This window comes from Bufo bufo, chromosome 7 (assembly GCF_905171765.1).
Source record: "Bufo bufo chromosome 7, aBufBuf1.1, whole genome shotgun sequence".
NCBI classification, from domain to species: Eukaryota; Metazoa; Chordata; class Amphibia; order Anura; family Bufonidae; genus Bufo; species Bufo bufo.
The window spans coordinates 8,175,559-8,195,399 of record NC_053395.1 but is presented as its reverse complement, the minus strand read 5'-3'; the positions used below and the strand labels follow the sequence as shown (position 1 = coordinate 8,195,399).

The 19,841-nt window shown below is 50.2% G+C and overlaps 1 protein-coding gene across 1 annotated transcript; it reads right to left on the bottom strand.

Moving 5' to 3' along the window:
* Window positions 1-931: 931 nt before the first annotated feature.
* Window positions 932-18,540, bottom strand: LOC121007697 (RING finger protein 112-like). The gene is given in 14 exon segments (XM_040439810.1): window positions 932-1,910; window positions 2,141-2,215; window positions 3,948-4,001; window positions 4,780-4,823; window positions 4,826-4,909; window positions 5,284-5,407; window positions 6,041-6,127; window positions 6,301-6,345; window positions 7,188-7,238; window positions 7,345-7,449; window positions 7,633-7,770; window positions 16,236-16,448; window positions 16,529-16,817; window positions 18,328-18,540. Coding segments are annotated over 14 exon segments (1,845 nt in total). The 5' UTR covers window positions 18,465-18,540; the 3' UTR covers window positions 932-1,511.
* Between the last annotated feature and the right edge of the window lie 1,301 nt (window positions 18,541-19,841).

The window sequence follows — 19,841 nt, the reverse complement described above, 5'->3', positions numbered from 1 at the left end:
TATACAATGTTTTTAACTTTTTTGTGTGGTCCAACAAAATAAGTAATGCTTTTATGTGGTTATGATGTGAAACCTTCGGTGCAGTCTTTCTTTGTTTATTTGTCCACCAGCAGAATAGTGAGTGCAGCTCTGGAGTATAATACAGGATGTAACTCAGGATCAGTACAGGATAAGTAATGTATGTACACAGTGACTGCACCAGCAGATAGTGAATGCAGCTCTGGAGTATAATACAGGATGTAAACTCAGGATCAGAACAGGATAAGTAATGTATGTACACAGTGACTGCACCAGCAGAATAGTGAGTGCAGCTCTGGAGTATAATACAGGATGTAACTCAGGATCAGTACAGGATAAGTAATGTATGTACATAGTGACTGCACCAGCAGAATAGTGAGTGCAGCTCTTGAGTATAATACAGGATGTAACTCAGGATCAGAACAGGATAAGTAATGTATGTACACAGTGACTGCACCAGCAGAATAGTGAGTGCAGCTCTGGAGTATAATACAGAATGTAACTCAGGATCAGTACAGGATAAGTAATGTATGTACACAGTGACTGCACCAGCAGAATAGTGAGTGCAGCTCTGGAGTATAATACAGGATGTAACTCAGGATCAGTACAGGATAAGTAATGTATGTACACAATGACTGCACCAGCAGAATAGTGAGTGCAGCTCTGGAGTATAATACAGAATGTAACTCAGGATCAGTACAGGATAAGTAATGTATGTACACAGTGACTGCACCAGCAGAATAGTGAGTGCAGCTCTGGAGTCTAAGAAAAACGTCTTATCTGCAGAAAGCTGAAGGGTTGGGGTGATCACTGATCTAATCACCACCACTCTGATATGTAATTAAATAAATTGCTTAATAGAATGCACCCCTCTTATATGAAGGTGCGGAGATAAAATTCAAAGAGGGGCAAAGTGTCCAGGAAGAGTAATTATCAGACATTTATCATCTTTGGATTTTTATGTATTTTATAGATTTATTAGCACAGAATTTAACTGGAAGAAAATGAAGCCAAAGCTCCTCGTAAAATCCACATTGCAGAATTTTGTAAATGCATTCTTTAAGTTGCATAAAACCTTATACTCCAGTTACAGCCAGAGCTGCATTCACAGTACTGCATGTCTATGTTAAATGAACCATATACATCAACTGTTGAAATCAGTATGCTTTTAGTGTGGGAACCAGCAGAATCATGAATACAGCTCTGGGTGTAAATAGAGTAGAATACATAAGGTAAGATCCCGATTCCTTCTTTATTTATTGGCAGAGGACCAATCTGGCACCGCACCCTCCTGCAGTCTTCCGCCCCCAGTGAACCCCTTATTATGCAGAGGTCCCTGATTTTCTCCTCTGAAGTAGATGGGGTGAACCAGCTTCAAAGCCAAGATCTGCATTATGGCAGCGCATCCAGCAGAAGTGATTGGTTGTATCGGGGTTTTGAGAGGTTCAAGTAAGATTACTGAGGTTCTGCCCCAAAGATAGGGTGGTGGGACCCTACAACCGGAAAAATCGCCCCACAACTGCAGAGAACCCTGTTTTCATCAGTGCCACCGTGCCCGTTACTACTTCCATCGCCACTGTCTTCTCTGCTACAGCTGCCACTGCCGGCTGCGCTGCAAAGACGACAGTCCCCCTGGCTGCAGCGGCGCCGACCACCCCATATAACCCCAGACCTGCGGTGACTCCCAGTGTAACAGCACTGCATGTGAAGCGCGTGGTGTAACTGGAGCAAAACTTTGCCTGCTCCTCTTGGAGATGAGACTCCAGTTCTTTCTGCAGCTCAGTGTGGTGGGACATGTTGGGACCTTGGATGGAGTCTTTGAACTTTGCGGTGAGTTCTGCTGCCTTCTCTGAGACCAGGGTCCTCATTGTGGATGGGAGAAGGTGGTTCGGCTACAGGGGGAGAGAAAAGGACACAATGAAAAGCATCCGGCCATGGAGGTCAGCCCCACCACATTCACATCTCCCAGCTCATCCGGGGTCTACATGATTGACAGGGTCACAGGACATCATTCTGACGTCTTTCAGGTTCCGGAAGATGGGATTTATCGTTTAATGCACAATGGAAGGTTTGGAAAGTTTAACTGTATGGACAGAACAGAAGACCTTTCCAGGTGACTTACCTGCTTCTGCAGGAACTCCTGCAGCTCCTCCTTGGTGCCTTCAAGGATCTTTTGGTTTTTGATGGCATAAAACATCTGTGGAGTGAATAAGATGCAATGAGGATGACGGTGTTACATGGATGGACCTTAGTGGCCATAGACCGTGGTCTATGACGTCTGCACATCACCAGCCTCAAGCAGTGAAGGACCAGGATTTCACTGGCTCCCAACTCCTCCGATCTGCTCCTCATCTCCTCAGTCTCTGTTCTCTCCCTCCTCTTCAACTTGTTGCCCCTCCCACCTTTCCATCTGTAGCCCCTCCCTAGTCTTCCTTCTGTGGCTCCTCCCTCCTCTTCCATCTGTAGCCTATAGAGTGACGGAACGAACCATGCAGCGTGGATTTATTTCACCCCCTCAGCCGCCATATTATATGTTATAACTGGTGATATCGAGCAGAATCCGACTGAATGATAAGAGCGTCTACCGCCCTGTAGTGCTGCTACATCCTGCCGGTTACAATGTATTCACCCTGTGATTGAAACATATTTGTATCCTTCATTGTATCAGTTTTTCCTTTTAGTTACTGTATACACTCTAGGAGTTCTGTAACACTGCCCTCTACTGGCGATTGGCAGAACTACAGGACTATGATGACACAGCAAGATTTCACTGAAAGGGGTTTCCAAGACAATTAAAATCTCAGACAAAGCCCGAGAATAGGTTAAAATATTAAACATCATATACTCCCCCCATAGTCCAGCACTGCTGCGCTCCTCCTGTCCCTGATTCTTTACAAACAGCAGCGGTGATATATACCGCGATACGACATGAGACCACTGCAGCCAGTCACTGTCCTCAGCAGTCTACAGCTATCCCAGTACATGACCACTGCAGCCAGTCACTGTCCTCAGCAGTCTACAGCTATCCCAGGTACATGACCACTGCAAGCCAGTCACTGTCCTCAGCGGTCTACAGCTATCCCAGTACATGACCACTGCAGCCAGTCACTGTCCTCAGCGGTCCCAGTACATGACCACTGCAGCCAGTCACTGTCCTCAGCACCTCCCCTCTCCTCCTGTGCATACCTGCCAAGGGAAGGCTACTTACCTGCTTCCCAGCACTGGTTCCCAGCTCCTTCTCTCCCCGACCTCGGCTGCTCCGCTGTGCTCCGGGGTAAACTTCCGGTTTGATGCTGCTGCAACCAATCGTTGGCCGAAGAGGTGACCTGGTCTCCTCTACCAACCCAATTACAAATGGTCACATGACACAAGGGAAGCAGCGATTGGCTGCAGCGGTGTCAAACCCGGAGCACAGCGGAGCAGCCAGGGCCGGGAGCGATCTCCATGCTGTGAACCTTTAGAAATCGTCTATTGTCGACACATCGTATCCAGTCGGTGATATCTTCAGAGCCTCCATCGCTGACTACTGCACAATGAATTCAGAAAGCCCCCACCTACCTACAAGCCCCTCCCACTTCTTCTGTAGCTCCTCCCTTCTCATATTGGCCCTTACCCCAATGTCCTTTTTCTCATCGCAAACCACTGTAGATCTTCCAATCTCATAACCTCCTGCCTTCTCCATTTATAACTCCTCCTATGGCTCCACCCACCTCTCCATCTATAGCTCCTCCCACTCACATCCTCCCTTGCTCCAGGTTCTGCAGGCTACACTGGGGTGAGGTGGAGCCGGTTCTGCTCTGTATATACTAATAATTGCCGGATTTCACCGTACAGGAGCACGTGGTCGGGGTCTCCTGGTGTGAAGTCTGTAGACAGGTCCTTGTAGAAGTCACATCTTATCATAGGTTTTATAGGAGGACGTCACTCACCTCCATCGGGGTAGAGAAACCGTATTTCTGCTGCTCCAGAACATCAACGAAAACCTAAACGAGAGATCAGTGCAGTGTCAACTGTAATCTGCACTAGTAGTCACAGCCCCGCCCCTCCGCGATACCTCTGTAGTCACAGCCCCGCCCCTCCGCGATACCTCTGTCACAGCCCCGCCCCTCCGCGATACCTCTGTAGTCACAGCCCCGCCCCTCCATGATACCTCTGTAGTCACAGCCCCGCCCCTCCATGATACCTCTGTAGTCACAGCCCCGCCCCTCCGTGATACCTCTGTAGTCACAGCCCCGCCCCTCCACGATACCTCTGTAGTCACAGCCCCACCCCTCCACGATACCTCTGTAGTCACAGCCCCGCCCCACCACGATACCTCTGTAGTCACAGCCCCGCCCCTCCTCGATACCTCTGTAGACACAGCCCCCGCCCCACCATGATACCTCTGTAGTCACAGCCCCGCCCCTCCTCGATACCTCTGTAGACACAGCCCCCGCCCCACCATGATACCTCTGTAGTCACAGCCCCGCCCCACCATGATACCTCTGTAGTCACAGCCCCGCCCCTCCACGATACCTCTGTAGTCACAGCCCCACCCCACCATGATACCTCTGTAGTCACAGCCCCGCCCCTCCACGATACCTCTGTAGTCACAGCCCCACCCCTCCTCGATACCTCTGTAGTCACAGCCCCACCCCTCCTCGATACCTCTGTAGTCACAGCCCCACCCCTCCTCGATACCTCTGTAGTCACAGCCCCGCCCCTCCACGATACTCTGTAGTCACAGACCACCCCTCCAAAAAACTGAAACTCCCCTCTCACCTGTAACATGGAGGGAATATGGCCGCAGGTCAGCACTTGTCCTGTATGTCCGTCTTAGTCCGATGCCACACTCCTCGCACCACATCTGCCACGTACAAGCTCAGATTCTCCTGGAAATCCTCATCCATATCTATCAGGAGAACTTACACGTGATCTGTGACGATGTTACTGTGATATATGGAGGTTCAATCATTTCAAGATATAGTGACCAAGACATCTGGAGAAGTCACATCAGATAATAATGCTCCTTCGGGGGATATAAAGTGGCACCATCATGTAATGTAACAACAAAGGTCATCTACCATCCCCACAAACCTAAATGGAGGTCACCTAACTTGGATGATCTTCTAGGAGCAAGAGCATCATGGTTCTAAATTCTATATCTTTCCTCGTAGTCACCAAACTTGCATTCTTCCACCCCCGATCTTCTTCCATTATGTCAGGCTCAAGTAACTGACCAGATCCCATATTCTCCGCATTACCCACTGTGCCGGAGGACCTCACCTTGGAGTCGTCCTTGGCTCTCTCCTGTGATGCCTTTGCCCGGGTGTGGGAGGAGGAAGCAGCGAGTGTGACTGCTCTTCAGACCCCATAAAACTTTGGGGTAACTACTGCCCTTCTGGAGCTTCTAACATGGATAATAAAAAATGGAGACAACGTTTAATACGGCCATACACATTAGATGAACAGTGGATAACCCGGATGACCTGCCAACCACCAATGGTGTATGGAGATGTGCTGAATCTTCTCCAAGGAAAATAATTATCAAGGAGTTGGATTTCAGAATGCTCGATCCTTGTTGCCAAGGTCCAGCGGGGACACATAGGGGGTCTGGTGGGGAGACACAGGGCTTAGTGGGGGGGGGGGCAGAGACATCTAGTGGAAGGAAGTGAATGGCTAGCAGGGACGGACTGGCAACTTAAAGTGGCCCATGGAAAGAAACTAAAAGTGGACTCATACCACAGTGAAGCACAAAATACATCCTCAAAAACTGCCACTGGCCAGCCGTATGGAGGGTTCAGATGGCCCACTGGCCGTTCGCCCACCAAGAAGTTTCCCTGTAGAGTCTATGGCCAGTCTGCCGCTGATGGCTAGCTTTACAGTCAGCTAAGGCAGCTTTTATTTCTCATGGACAACACAGCATGAGCTGCCGTTATGGTCTCCACAACTTATAAACAGCCTGTAAAATCTGATGTCACACTGGTAGAACTCTGACCATGTAGACTGAGAGGGTCGGGAGGGCTTTCATGAATTTCCATACCTCAATTTCCCGACTGATGTAAAACCGAGCAGCATCTCGGCCACAATTGATGGAGTCATGCCAGTCTCTGATTAAAATGTCCAAGAACTGAAACAGCAAGAGAAGGGGCGACATTGAGCAACAGCTATAGAAAATATAAAGACACAGCAGATATACAAACCTTGTATTAACGCCCCCAACCAGAGGTCCAGCTCAAGCTCCTGAGATCACCAGCTGTTTACTGGTGTAGACAAGACAAGGTCACCTACAGGATCACCTACCTGTAATTGCTGAGAGCCAAACTCTTCTCCCATGTGGAGATACATCTGGAAGGATATGAGTTATGTCAGTTATTATCAACACTTGGCGGCGCTGTACACAGGACACACTCACATCCAATGGATCTCACAATCATACATCAGATGGACACATGAAAGTCATTTTCTAGAGGGCACTTAACCTGTTGGTGGAAAGTTAAAGCGGAACATGTAATTCCCTTCTCCAAGCAGTCCAGTCATATCAAGCAATGGTCATTTCCGGGTTGCATCTCCTTGTACTTCATAATTTCTCTACACTGCAACCAGACATGATGAATTGTGTTGCCCCCTCGTAAAATGAGTAAAATGCTAGGATCTCAACAGGACTCATACATCAGCCAAGAAGATCAAGGCGGACCTCCAAACGTCATTAAGATTTAGTGGTCTATCTCTAAATGCTCCATGCTGCTGCAAAGATCATCAAGAAAAGATAAAAGTCTACCTGGAGAAGTCATCATACCTATGTAGCCTGCCTTACATGAAGCCCCAAGAAACGGTCACATCCTCCATACAAATTCAAGAACTATAAATCTCTATCAAATTTCCAGTTTATTTCTGAACCCCTGACAAAGCTTCCACAGTTCTACTTGTATGAGATCCAGCACTCATTCTTCTGAGCATTACATCCATTCGTTCCAATCTACCTGTAGTCAAGGAAGTAGGTCAGTCTTATTTTTGGACATGCAGATAAACCAGTTACTTGCTCAGTCCTACACTCCTTTAGGAATCATCTGAGAGCCGACATACTCTGATGAATGAGTCATGCAGAAATGCATTGTATAAAAAGGTCTATTCCATAAAATTCATCCAAAACCTTAGAAGGTCCAGCCATATGTCCAAACAACACTTACCTCCATGTAGTCCAATTCTGTCACCTTCAAGCTTCCAGCTACATTGAAAACCTGGAAAATACAACAGATTGTGAATTCTTCTTCTGATTCTTACACCATAAGATTAACAATCCTTCATATTGTGTATGGCATAAGGAAGAGCTGGGAGATTTCTCACCAGGTGAGAGCTGAGGAGCATGGACAATGCAGACAACTTAATGCAGCTTTCCCGGTCGCCATCAATGTCCAGTGACCCCTCTGTGTCCAAAATGTAGACCGCAACCTGAGAAGAAGAAAACTGGGGTCAATGAGGAATGGAACTATAATAAAGTCATATGAATTGACGTTCACAGGTGAGATGGACCATGAAATGGAGCACTTGGCTTTCCAGCCTTCTGGTAATGGTCAATATTTTTACAACCTAAGAATGAGAGCTTATAACCGAAATGTAGCTGGTGGATCTCACCTTCTCTCCTGTCTCGCCCAAGATGAAGGGTCTGTTCCAGATCCAAATGCCCTTTGTAGTGCTGTCTATGCCACTTCTCCATTCAAAGCCTTGGAGAGGCTCATCATCTGCTCCCAGACTGAACTCCTTGCCTTTCTCCTACAAGAAGTTTTTCAATCCGTTAGGTTGAAACAAGATGATATAGCAAAGAATCCAGGTGAATACAATCCAAAGGCAAATTAGGGGCCTGATTTTGCCTGTGGGCCACCCTAAACCCACCAGTCACTGCATGAGACCAGGCAAGCCTAAAATTCATTTTCTGTCCCCAGGAAGCCCTGAGTGCCCCCGCTTTCAAAATTAGTGGGCCATTGCCAAATGTGCCCAATAAATGTAGGAACTAGTATACAATATGGAAGTTGATGGACAACAAGACTCCTCCGTACTAACTAGTTACATGACCCTCAGAGAATTGTGTTGACCAGACTCTTACGGGCGAGGGCCTGCTGCCGCTTTGTTGACTCTAGATAACCTCTGGGCAATTGCACGTCCCCGTGACGTCCACGATCCATTTGGATGTCAGCCCTATAAAATGTGGAGCAATTTTTCCACAAGGACCTTCTGGTATTGCACCGTTTTGCTTGTCCTCTCCAGAGTAATTGGAGATGATAAGTTCTTTTTGTAGCGGGGGTAAAAAAGGGTGAACAACCAGTAATCCGTGTTCTCTAAAATGCGTATACCTCGGGGGTCACGGGAAAGGCAGCCTAACAAGAAGTCAGACGCGTGTGCCAGAGTCCCAACAGACAAGACTTCACTGTCATCATCAGGAGGTGAGCTGACCCTGTAAAAGATTGTAGGTGAGGACCTGCTGCCAAGCAGACCAATTAAAACATTGTGTGGACAAGGGATTGCTAACGAGCTGACCATTTAAAAAATAGTGTGGACGAGGGCCTGCTGCCGAGCTGACAATGTAAAAAAAATTGTGGGCGAGAGGTACAGCTCTGTGGCGGTGTGCTGTTTGTCACCTAAGCAAATAAGCTTCATCACGGCCTGTTGCCGCTTCCCCACTGCAGTGCTACACTGCTTCCAGCTACTGACCGATGGATGACTGGTGCTGCAAGATGATAATTCAGAGGTGGAAGTGGAGGAGGAGGCGGAGGAGGAGAAGGGGGGGGTTACAGCCACTAACGTAGGTGTCAGCGGAAACCCCGATGGAAGTAGGGCCCGCTATCCTTGGCGTCGGTAGCACCTCTGCCATCCCAGGGTACGGCTCACTCCCGGCCTCCACAATGTTCACCCAGTGTGCCGTCAGGGAAATGTAGCGTCCCTGGCCGAAAGCGCTTGTAATGTCGCTGCAACCACCGCCTAATAAATAATTAAACTGAATGAATGTCATTGATATTTGGGATGTGCGCACGTTACACAGGAGATGTAGCGCAGGTAATGTCACTGTCCGTAGCGGACACCGTCTACGGAAAAAGGACACTGGATAGGGATGCGCACACTTTAAACAGGAGATGTGGAGCGGATAATTTAACTGTCCGCAGCGGCCAATTACACGGTATTTAGCGCAGGATGCGCTAAAAATATATATTGCTGCTGTCACACACAATAGTCCTTAAAAGGACTCTATGGTCTCTGAAAAGTTTTTTGTATGAAAATCTTCTTATTACGCTCCCTACACTGCCTGTCCCTTCCTATGCTCAGCTCTCCCTGACTTAGGCCTTATGCACATGACCGTAGTTCTGGTCAACATCCGAGCCGCAGTTTTTGCGGCTCGGATGCGGACCCATTCACTTCAATGTGTGCCGTGTGCTGTCCGCATCCATTGCTCTGTTCCGTGGCCCCGCAAAAAAAAATATAACATGTCCTTATTTCTACAATAGGCAAATTGCAGAAGGCACACGGGCGGCTTTCGTTTTTGGCGGATCCACGGTTTGCGGACCACAAAAAACGACACGGTCGTGTGCATATAGCCTTAGAATGAGCTGAACATGCGTCATATAGCACCCGATGACGTGTTCCGGCCAGCCAATCACTGCAATGCCAGTAGCTAACATGGCTGCTAGCATTACAGTGAGGGCAATACTTACCTGCACGTTTATTAGCTGCTTAGCAGCCACGAAACGTGCGGGGAGGAGACTCGAGCATTGCGCTCGAGCACATGCGGTACTCGGCCGAGTACCGCCATGTTACGAGCATAGCGATGCTCGAGCCGAACTGATATTCAGCTTTGTCATAATCCCTGACAAACAGAGCAGAGAGGAGGATGAGGCAGCTCTTTAGCTCAGTGCTCTGAAGTAACCCGTCCTGCTGTGTGATGAGGACAAGTTTTGTGTGTACTAATAGGACCGCGGCCATTTTATTGCCTCTGATGATCGCTCCCTAGACAAAACAATCCATTATAACTAATGAAAGGTTTTTAGGAACATATTTATAATAAAGTAATATTTGTGCCAGGATCGGCTGGCTGAGAACTATGTACCTGTACCTACCTGAAGCAGTAGAGTTATGCCGGAACTGCTGTATAGAGGGTAGCCTGAAGGGGGCTACCCCAGTGTGGATTGTGTGTTGAAAAAGGGGAGGGTTGGGTGGGCAGACGTGCCGGTGAACGTGCGGCAGCAGGTATCTTCAGCTGCCTTTTAACTCTGTGTGGCCCCGCCTCCCCTAGCACAAACCCAGCAATGACTTCATTGCTTAACACTTGTGCCAGGATCGGCTGGCTGAGAACTATGTACCTGTACCTACCTGAAGCAGTAGAGTTATGCCGGAACTGCTGTATAGAGGGTAGCCTGAAGGGGCCAAAAACCACACGGATGCAGGAAAGGTTAGGATCTGTGTATTCTAAGTGTAATCACAACAACAAATAACTGAAAGCAAGTGACATTTCCTGTTGAGGATCAGGAACATAACGAGCATAGCATGCAGATTTCCATCTGCCCAATTTCTGAATGACATGTGCCGGTACATTATTTTTGGAGGCCGCAGAGGCGGCACCTATACGAAATGAATGCCCTGTGATGGCTAACGGGTTGCCCCCTGACGAGGAGACCAACAAGCGAACATATCTGAGAAAGGATTGAATGTTCAAGGGAAACCCATCCAGCAGGAACAGGGGGGCCTCCGCGGGCATGTTCCCGGTATACCGCAACCACTCGCGTAGTACAGCCACTGGGCACCACTTGTTGTTAGTGACAAAGTACCTGACCTGCACGGATTCCCCAGGTCGGCCCGTCTTGCTGGAGTCCAAACTGAGGATGAGGTGCGTACCATCCCAAACCAGTTGGTTCCTCCGCAAGAATTTGTTCGATGAACGTACACAGGTGAACTCACCTGGCCTGAGGAACCCGTAGAAGGCCAGGTACAATGCCGCCCTGATGAGTAAGCTAATATAACGGCCGAATGGTTCATTGGCCAGAGCGTCCGAAACGGTCCTAACCATGTTGCCGGTGAAAGGTTGCCTGGCCGGCTTTTTCCTGATAGCCTGCTTCTGGATGCCCCTCAGCAAGGATTTGATTGGATGGGCCGTGAACAGTGATGGTTGATCCGGGAACTGTACATACCAATGATGCTGTATGCCCGCGAGGTACAGCTTAATGGTGCTATAGGAAAGATTTAGCTGAGAGTGGCAAAAAGCTATAAACGCCAGCAGGTAAGTGATAGGACCTTCCCCGGCCGGAGGGTAAGAGAATTTGAACCTGTTAAACAAACGCCAGGCCGTTCTGTACGCCTTTCGTGTGTTGCTAGACAGAGAATCAGACATGAGGTTCTTAGCCATCTGGAGGAAAGGTGCTACTCCAACAATAGCTGGCCATGAGGCGGGGTTGGTGTTTGGGAGAGATCTGCCTCTGGAAAGACCTGAAAGAAGAGGGGAAAGTTAAACCGAGATAGAGCATCGGCTGCAACATTACGTTGGCCACTTATGTGTGTGCATATAAAATTGAAATTGTTTTGCAGAGCCAGCCACACCAGCTTCCGTACAAACGCCATGACGTGCCTAGAGGCTGACCTGCCCTTCATTAGGATGTCAGCGAGAGCCTCATTGTCGGTTAAGAACAGGACTGTTTGATTGCTCCACTGTGCCCCCCAGGTGATTGCCGCTGCTACAATGGGATAAATCTCAAAGAGTGAGGAACTCCTTGAAAACCCTGGGATGCTGGAGACCTCTACCGGCCATGATTGGGCGAACCAGTGAGTGCCATGAATGGCAGCAAAGCCGGCGGCAGGCGAGGCGTCTGTATGGACCACTGGGGAATTACTGGAAGCCACCGGGATAAAGAGGGAGACCCCATTCCATTGGGAAAGGAAGTTATCCCACATTACCAAGTCAGCAATGGCGTCTTGGTCCAGCTGGACTGGACTGTCTTGGCAGGGCGCAAGCGGGAGGAGTGCCAGGAGCCTTGAAATGAAGGACCTGCCCTGCGGCATAATGCGCATTGCAAAATTCAACATTCCAAGGAGTGACTGCAGATCTGCCCTGGTGGTTACCCTCACTTGTGTTAGTCTATGAACGACAGTCTTGATCCTGTCCAGCTTATCCAGAGGAAGACTGGCTTTCATGTCCACTGTGTTCAAGCGGATGCCTAAAAAAGTGATCTCAGTGCTGGGTCCCTCCACCTTATGTGGGGCCAATGGAATACTCAGGTCTGAAAACGCCGTGCGCAGGACTTGCAAATCTTGTGGTACTTGATCTGGGGATTCTATCAGGAGAAAATCATCTAAGTAGTGGACGACGTGGTTTGCCCTAAAGGTGTTGGTCAACACCCAATGCAGCGCGCTGGCCAGCTGGTCAAATAACCAGGGGCTGGACTTTGACCCGAAGGTCAGTTTACTGGCGAAATAATAAGCACCCTGCCATTTCATGCCATGCCACTGCCATAACTCAGGATGGATGGGAAGTAACTTGAAGGCATCGGTGATGTCTGCTTTTGACAGCCAGGTGCCCCTGCCTAACCTGATTATGACCTGTATGGCTTCGTCAATAGATGCGTATCTCATAGAGAATTCCTCGGATGGAATCAGAGAGTTCAAGCTTGGTATGTGTAAAGAATGTGGGGCGGACAAATCATAGATTAGGCGTTTTTTATTATTGAACTTGCCGGTCACGATGCCTACTGGATTGACTCTCCAGCATGCGAAGGGAGGATGGTTGAACGGCCCTATCAAGTACCCCCGGTCTAGCTCAGTGTGGATCAACTGAGTGACCGCTTCTGGGTCTCTGGCTGCGGACTGCAAATTGTCACACTCGAACGTGGTTTGAGGAAGCGCCAGAAGCCCTGTATGAAACCCGTGTGTCAAGCCGTGGATGACGAACTGGACCCAAGCTGGGTGAGGATGCTCAGCCAAGAACACCGCCAGCAGACCCACGTTGACCACGCTTAGTCACGAAGGGCCTTGATTCCTTTGAGGGCACGCTGCGCGTGGATGGGCCCTAAAACAAATTGCACACAGGTGCAGCAACCTGCACTGGTTGTAGTGACAAATGGCGTAGTTATAATTATTACATATCTGGCTCCTGCCAAGGTATTTAATAGGACGACCTAACTTATCAACCCCGAAAGCTGACTTGGTGTTTGATGAAGCTGGGGCAGAATAAGGTAGTGCTGGATCTGCTATGTGGCCTGTCTGAGAACACCAACCCGTGGTATGGGAGTACGAGTTGCAGACCGTGCAGGTTGGAGCTTTGAGCCCAGCGAAATGGCGGCAGAACAATTCTGTATCTATGTCAGACCAATCCAGCATGCGCTGACACTGAACAAGTGCAGCTGCTGCCTTGGCTGAGAAAGACCGGTGGTATTCGAAGAATGCCGAGCCGCCATATTTGTAAGCTAATTCCACCACTTTATACATGTACAGATCTAGCTCGGCCCTCCTATGCGGGTTGACTGAGCAAATCACGTCCCGATATAAACTGAACGCCAGAACGAATTCCATGGGGTTCAGCTTCCTGTTAAGTCTAGCGTCCTTAGACTTCAGGATTACCGAAACTTCCCCACAGGCAATGGTTCTATTGTCCGGGGCCTCATGTGTCGCAATGAGTAGGGACGCCAGGTTGACGTCCTTGCCCTCCAAAATGTCCTGCCTGATACTGGCCGGAATGAAGTGGGATGGAGCGATGGAGGGAAAGTGGAATGACCCACCCGAAGTGCCGGATGGCCCTGCCACAGGTTCCGCCGGTGTTGGTGTTGGTGATGCTGCCGCCGCAGATCTGGCTTCCACCGAATCCATTCTGGCCTGAAGGTCTGACATGGATGACGCCATACTGTTGATCATGGCGTGTATCTGGGTGAGCGACGTCTGAATGGTACCCATGGAAACCTCATCCTGACTCACTGGAGGTACATCAGACATCAGAAGTCGATACAACTCGGCCTTCCTTGCTGAAGCTGGAAAGGGGATGCCCCTTCTGCGCAGCTCGGCGGCCAATTTCGGTATGGTCCAGGAACGTAAAGAGGGTCCCACGCTTCGCTCCGACTGGGTGTCCCCACCATCCCGCGATACGGAGGATCCTCCCGGTGTGAGTTCTTGCGACATCTTCCTATTGGTTATTAATTTGAGAGCTTATTAGAAACCCCCCTTTGTTGCCAGGCTGCGAAGTATGAGCTGGTGTCCGCGTGCCTGGCCACTGAGGGGCCTGTCCGACCCGCGGTTGCCGTGGCTGACAAGCGTGCTACTGCCACCTGTGTTGTAGCCCCCCGTGGTCTCCGGGCTGTGATGCCCGAAGACGGGACAGGCCCTGACCAGTGTCGGAATACCCCAGGTGGCACCTGTGGAGTGAACATGACTGAGAAGACGTCCTGGTACGTGTGCCTGAGGTCGTGACAGGACTTAGTGCTGATGTCTGAATGAGCCGTGGTGTGCCTGTAGGCGTGACAGGACTTCGACCAGCCTGTGGACGTGCGCGTGTGTATGACAAAGCTGCCTGTGGACGTGACAGGACTTTATAGCGAGTCTGTGGACGTGACAGACGTAGTGACACGAAGACCTGTAGACGTGACAGGGTTTTTTTTTTTTTTTGTTTTTTTTTCTCTTTTTATCGAATGCCTGTAGTCGTGACAGGGTTTTTTTTTTTTTTTTTTTTTTTCTTTATCGAATGCCTGTAGTCGTGACAGGTTTTTTTTTTTTTTTTTTTTTTTTTTTTTTTTCTTTTATCGAATGCCTGTAGTCGTGACAGGATTGTATCGCAAGTCTGAAGACGTGACAGACGCGTTTGGCTGCCCGTGGTCGTGACAGGACTTATGTGAGTCTGAGGTCGTGACAGACATTTTTTTTTTTTTTTTTTTTTTGTGGGTAAACCCTCCACCGTGGACCTAACGCCATGGATGACTGACTGTTTGTGCTACGTCGGAACATGATACATACCTTGTCTTCTGTAAATGCCAATGGTGGCACCCAAAGTTTAACCCGAACTGTGAAAACATGAACATGGGTTGTTTATTTATGTTTATCTTTATCAAATATATTTTCCCCTTTTTTTTTTTTTTTTTTCGTATGTGCGCTGATTGTGCAGTCGCCTGAAGACCTGGTGCGTGGATGCGACGGCCTGGGATTTATGAGGCTGCTGGATTTAACGGATGAACCTTGTCGTCTTCAAGAACCACCTACTGCAGACCCCTCCTACATGCCATTCCTGGCACACAGGTGCCGACAAAGTGCAGGAAAACCAATGAACCGGGCGCAGCGCCTAACCTTTGTTATGGCCACATCTCAGATATACCATTTTTATACATCTATATGTATATTATATATTTTTTATTTTATATGTGGGCCACCCACGTAACTGATACTGCTGATATGAGGGTGGGTAACCCAGTGTCGTTTATTGCGGCGCGGTCATGTGCTGATGCCAAATATCAAGTAAGACTGAATATGCCGCAACAGGCTATGAACCTTTTTGTCCGTAGTACTTTGGTTTATACTTAACATACTGCCCCACAGACCCAGCGGTGCCTGCGGCGACATTCACAAGCCACAGAGGGGGTCAAGCTGCAGCCGCCTGAGCCAGATGCCATAACTCCGGCTGCCGCTGAACCCCCCCCCCCCCCCCACCATAGCCGCCAGTGGCCACCAGGCGGCGCCGAGCAAACCATGACCAGCCGCTGAGCCGTGCGGCCAAGGAATGCATCTGCGCCGTCCACCGGCCAGCAGACCAGAGCGTGCCTCTGCCGGCGAGTGCCGGCGCCCGCCGGTCTCTGCCACCCCCCCCCTTACTGCGTCCCACCAGAGTGCCGCCGCCCTAGTCTTACTTGGAGTCGCGATGACGTGACCTGCACACGCTGCCCGACCCGAACCTGAACGACCCGGAAGTGCTCTGCCTCAGACTGCCTCAGACGTGCCGGTGAACGTGCGGCAGCAGGTATCTTCAGCTGCCTTTTAACTCTGTGTGGCCCCGCCTCCCCTAGCACAAACCCAGCAATGACTTCATTGCTTAACACTTAAGTATTTCCAGAAATTGTATGAATTCTCAGAGAACCCCTTTAAGCGTCACATGCCGTCCATTAGGCAGCCATTAATATTAATGGCCACCAGAGATCACTACAAATGACATCTACTTTCCTGACAGATTGATATAAAAGTTTCTTATATAAGGACGCAATAAGTTTGTGCCCCCCTTGAGCTCCTCTCACCTGACTCTTCAAGGCTCTCATGATGTAATTCATCAGGAACGACTTCCCGCGCCGTTTTTCTCCGATGACGCAGAGCATGTAGACAGGGTAATTGCTTAGACGGCTGTCCATGAAGCAGTTGTAGACCACTGACTGGTCCAAGTGTAAGCAGCCGTTCCCGTCCGTCCACACCAGCTGCACAGGATAACCCTGCTCTGTGGCTCGTGGACGTTCCTGTGGGAACAATAGATGCGAGTGACGCCAGTTTCTCACTTTTGATTATATTTTCGTGGTTTTTTATGCTGCTTCGTTACCTTCACACTGGTGTTCTCCTGGATTCCTTTTCTGATCTTGTCAATGAGGTTCATCAGGCGATAGTCGGGGACAATCTGATGTGGGGGGCACGGTGTCCTGCACTCGGGGCACAGGTAACCCCCCGATTGTGGGGCGCTCCAGTGTCTGGTTATGCAGTTTCGGCAGAAGGTATGACCGCAGACGATAGACACCGGGTTCTGCAGGTCATCGAGGCACACAGAGCAGGTGATGTCCTCCACCAGGGTCTGGAAGCCAATGGCGCCATCCGGAGGCAGGGGAGAGTCATTACTGAAGAAAGACAGAGGAAAAGAGCTGGAATCTGTAGCTGCAATTGACTAATTCTGTGGAGCGCACCTCTCCCCCAAATTAATATAGAGGTTCAGCTATGTTGCTGGTGGAGGAGTGGGACAATGCGGCTATGCTGGCAGTGGAATAGCATAGTGTGGCTACGCCAGCAGGGAAGGAGGACAGTGAGGATATGTTTCTGGTGGAGGAAGACAATATGTCTATGTTACTGGTAGGGCTATGTTGCTGGTGGAAGAGGACAGTGTGGTATGTTTCTGTTAGAGGAGGACAGGACAGCTGTGTTTCTAGTGAAGGAGGACAGTGCGGCTATTCTGGTGGGGAGCATGACAGGGCGGCTATGCCGCTGGGGGAGGAGGACAGTGCGGCTATGCCGCTGGGGGAGGAGGACAGGGCGGCTATGCCGCTGGGGGAGGAGGACAGGGCGGCTGTGCCTCTGGGGGAGGAGGACAGTGCGGCTGTGCCTCTGGGGGAGGAGGACAGTGCGGCTGTGCCTCTGGGGGAGGAGGACAGTGCGGCGGTGCCTCTGGGGGAGGAGGACAGTGCGGCTGTGCCTCTGGGGGAGGAGGACAGTGCGGCTGTGCCTCTGGGGGAGGAGGACAGTGCGGCTGTGCCTCTGGGGGAGGAGGACAGGGCGGCTGTGCCTCTGGGGGAGGAGGACAGGGCGGCTGTGCCTCTGGGGGAGGAGGACAGGGCGGCTGTGCCTCTGGGGGAGGAGGACAGGGCGGCTGTGCCTCTGGGGGAGGAGGACAGGGCGGCTGTGCCTCTGGGGGAGGAGGACAGGGCGGCTGTGCCGCTGGGGGAGGAGGACAGGGCGGCTGTGCCTCTGGGGGAGGAGGACAGGGCGGCTGTGCCTCTGGGGGAGGAGGACAGGGCGGCTATGCCTCTGGGGGAGGAGGACAGGGCGGCTATGCCTCTGGGGGAGGAGGACAGGGCGGCTATGCCTCTGGGGGAGGAGGACAGGGCGGCTATGCCGCTGGGGGAGGAGGACAGTGAGGCTATGCCTCTGGGGGAGGAGGACAGTGCGGCTATGCCTCTGGGGGAGGAGGACAGTGCGGCTATGCCTCTGGGGGAGGAGGACAGTGCGGCTATGCCTCTGGGGGAGGAGGACAGTGCGGCTATGCTGCTAGGGGAGGAGGACAGTGTGGCTATGTTGCTTTTCGACGAAAGGGACAGTGCGTCATGATTGCAGGAAGCAGGACAGTGTGACTATACTGGCAGTGGAATGAAATAGCACGGCTATGTTGCTGGTGAAGCAGGACATTGCGGATATGCTGGCAGTGGAATGGAATAGTGTGGCTATGTTGCTGGTGCAATCATTTTGATAAATCTCCCACCAGGAATCCTGATGAAGGCCTTTCTGGCAGTGGAAAGGGATAGTGTGGCTATGCCAGCAGGGAAGGAGGCTGCACTCTGATATATAGTCTTTTCCAGGCGCGGTGCCGGATTATTGGACGGGGTGTAGCCTCTGCTGTAGGTGGCACAGGCCTCTCACCTGACAGGCTGGCCCATCTCGCTAGCTCTGGGCACTCGCTCCCTCCTCGGCCTTCGTTTCCCTCTTTTCCTCTGGGGCTCAGTCGGTTGTTGTGCTGCCCTCAGGGAGGCATGAGGTTCCGGCCTTTCTACCTCCATGTTTGTTATCAGCCTCTGCACAGCCCCTCCAGTCAGCTGTGTATTAGCAGCGGCTCTTCCTATTCCTGGCTCTACACCCCGCCCCCCTCTGATGCAGCAGGGCTGAGTTTGTCTTTTAACTCTTTCATTTCTGGAATATGATCACTTGATGATAATAAGATCAATTCTACAAGGTGGGATCCGTTCTGTGCCCGGATGCTGCACAGTGTGCATGGAAACATCTTATGAATCTAAAGGGCCAGTGTCCAAACTTTTGGGAATCGATCAGAATCATCGCAATGAGAAAAGTTCTGCAACCGCCTCATAGACTTTTGGGGAGATTTACCAAAACTGGTGGAAAGGAAAGCTGACCTTATTGTCCCCTAGCCCAATCAGATTCCACCTATCATTGTTCAAAGGAGAAGGAGGACAGTGAGGCTATTTTTCTGGTGGAGGAAGACAATATGACTATGTTACTAGTAGGGCTATGTTGCTGGTGGGACAGGACAGGGGGGTTATGTTTCTGGCAGAGGAGGACAGGACATTTGTGTTTCTGGTGAAGGAGGACAGTGCGGCTATGTTAGTAAGTGAGCATGATAGTGCAGCTATGATGTTGGGTGAGGACAGGGAGTGTCCTCTAGTGATGACTGTATAATCTGTATGTAGTAAGCCCCCTCTAGTGGTGGCTGTATAATCTGTATGTAATGAGCTCCCTCTAGTGGTGGCTGTATAATCTGTATGCAGTGAGCTCCCTCTAGTGGTGGCTGTATAATCTGTATATAGTGAGCTCCCTCTAGCGGTGGCTGTATAATCTGTATGTAGTGAGCTCCCTCTAGTGGTGGCTGTATAATCTGTATGTAGTGAGCTCCCTCTAGTGGTGGCTGTATAATCTGTATGTAGTGAGCTCCCTCTAGTGGTGGCTGTATAATCTGTATGTAGTGATGTCCCCCTAGTGGTGGCTGTATAATCTGTATGTAGTGAGCTCCCTCTAGCGGTGGCTGTATAATCTGTATGTAGTGAGCTCCCTCTAGTGGTGGCTGTATAATCTGTATGCAGTGAGCTCCCTCTAGTGGTCACTGTATAATCTGTATGTACTGAGCTCCCTCTCGTGGTGGCTGTATAATCTGTATGTAGTGAGCTCCCTCTAGTGGTGGCTGTATAATCTGTATATAGTGAGCTCCCTCTAGTGGTGACTGTATAATCTGTATGTAGTGAGCTCCCTCTAGTGGTGGCTGTATAATCTGTGTGTAGTGAGCTCCCTCTAGTGGTGGCTGTATAATCTGTATGTAGTGAGCTCCCTCTAGTGGTGGATATATAATCTGTATGTAGTGAGCTCCCTCTAGTGGTGGCTGTATAATCTGTATGTAGTGAGCTCCCTCTAGTGGTGGATATATAATC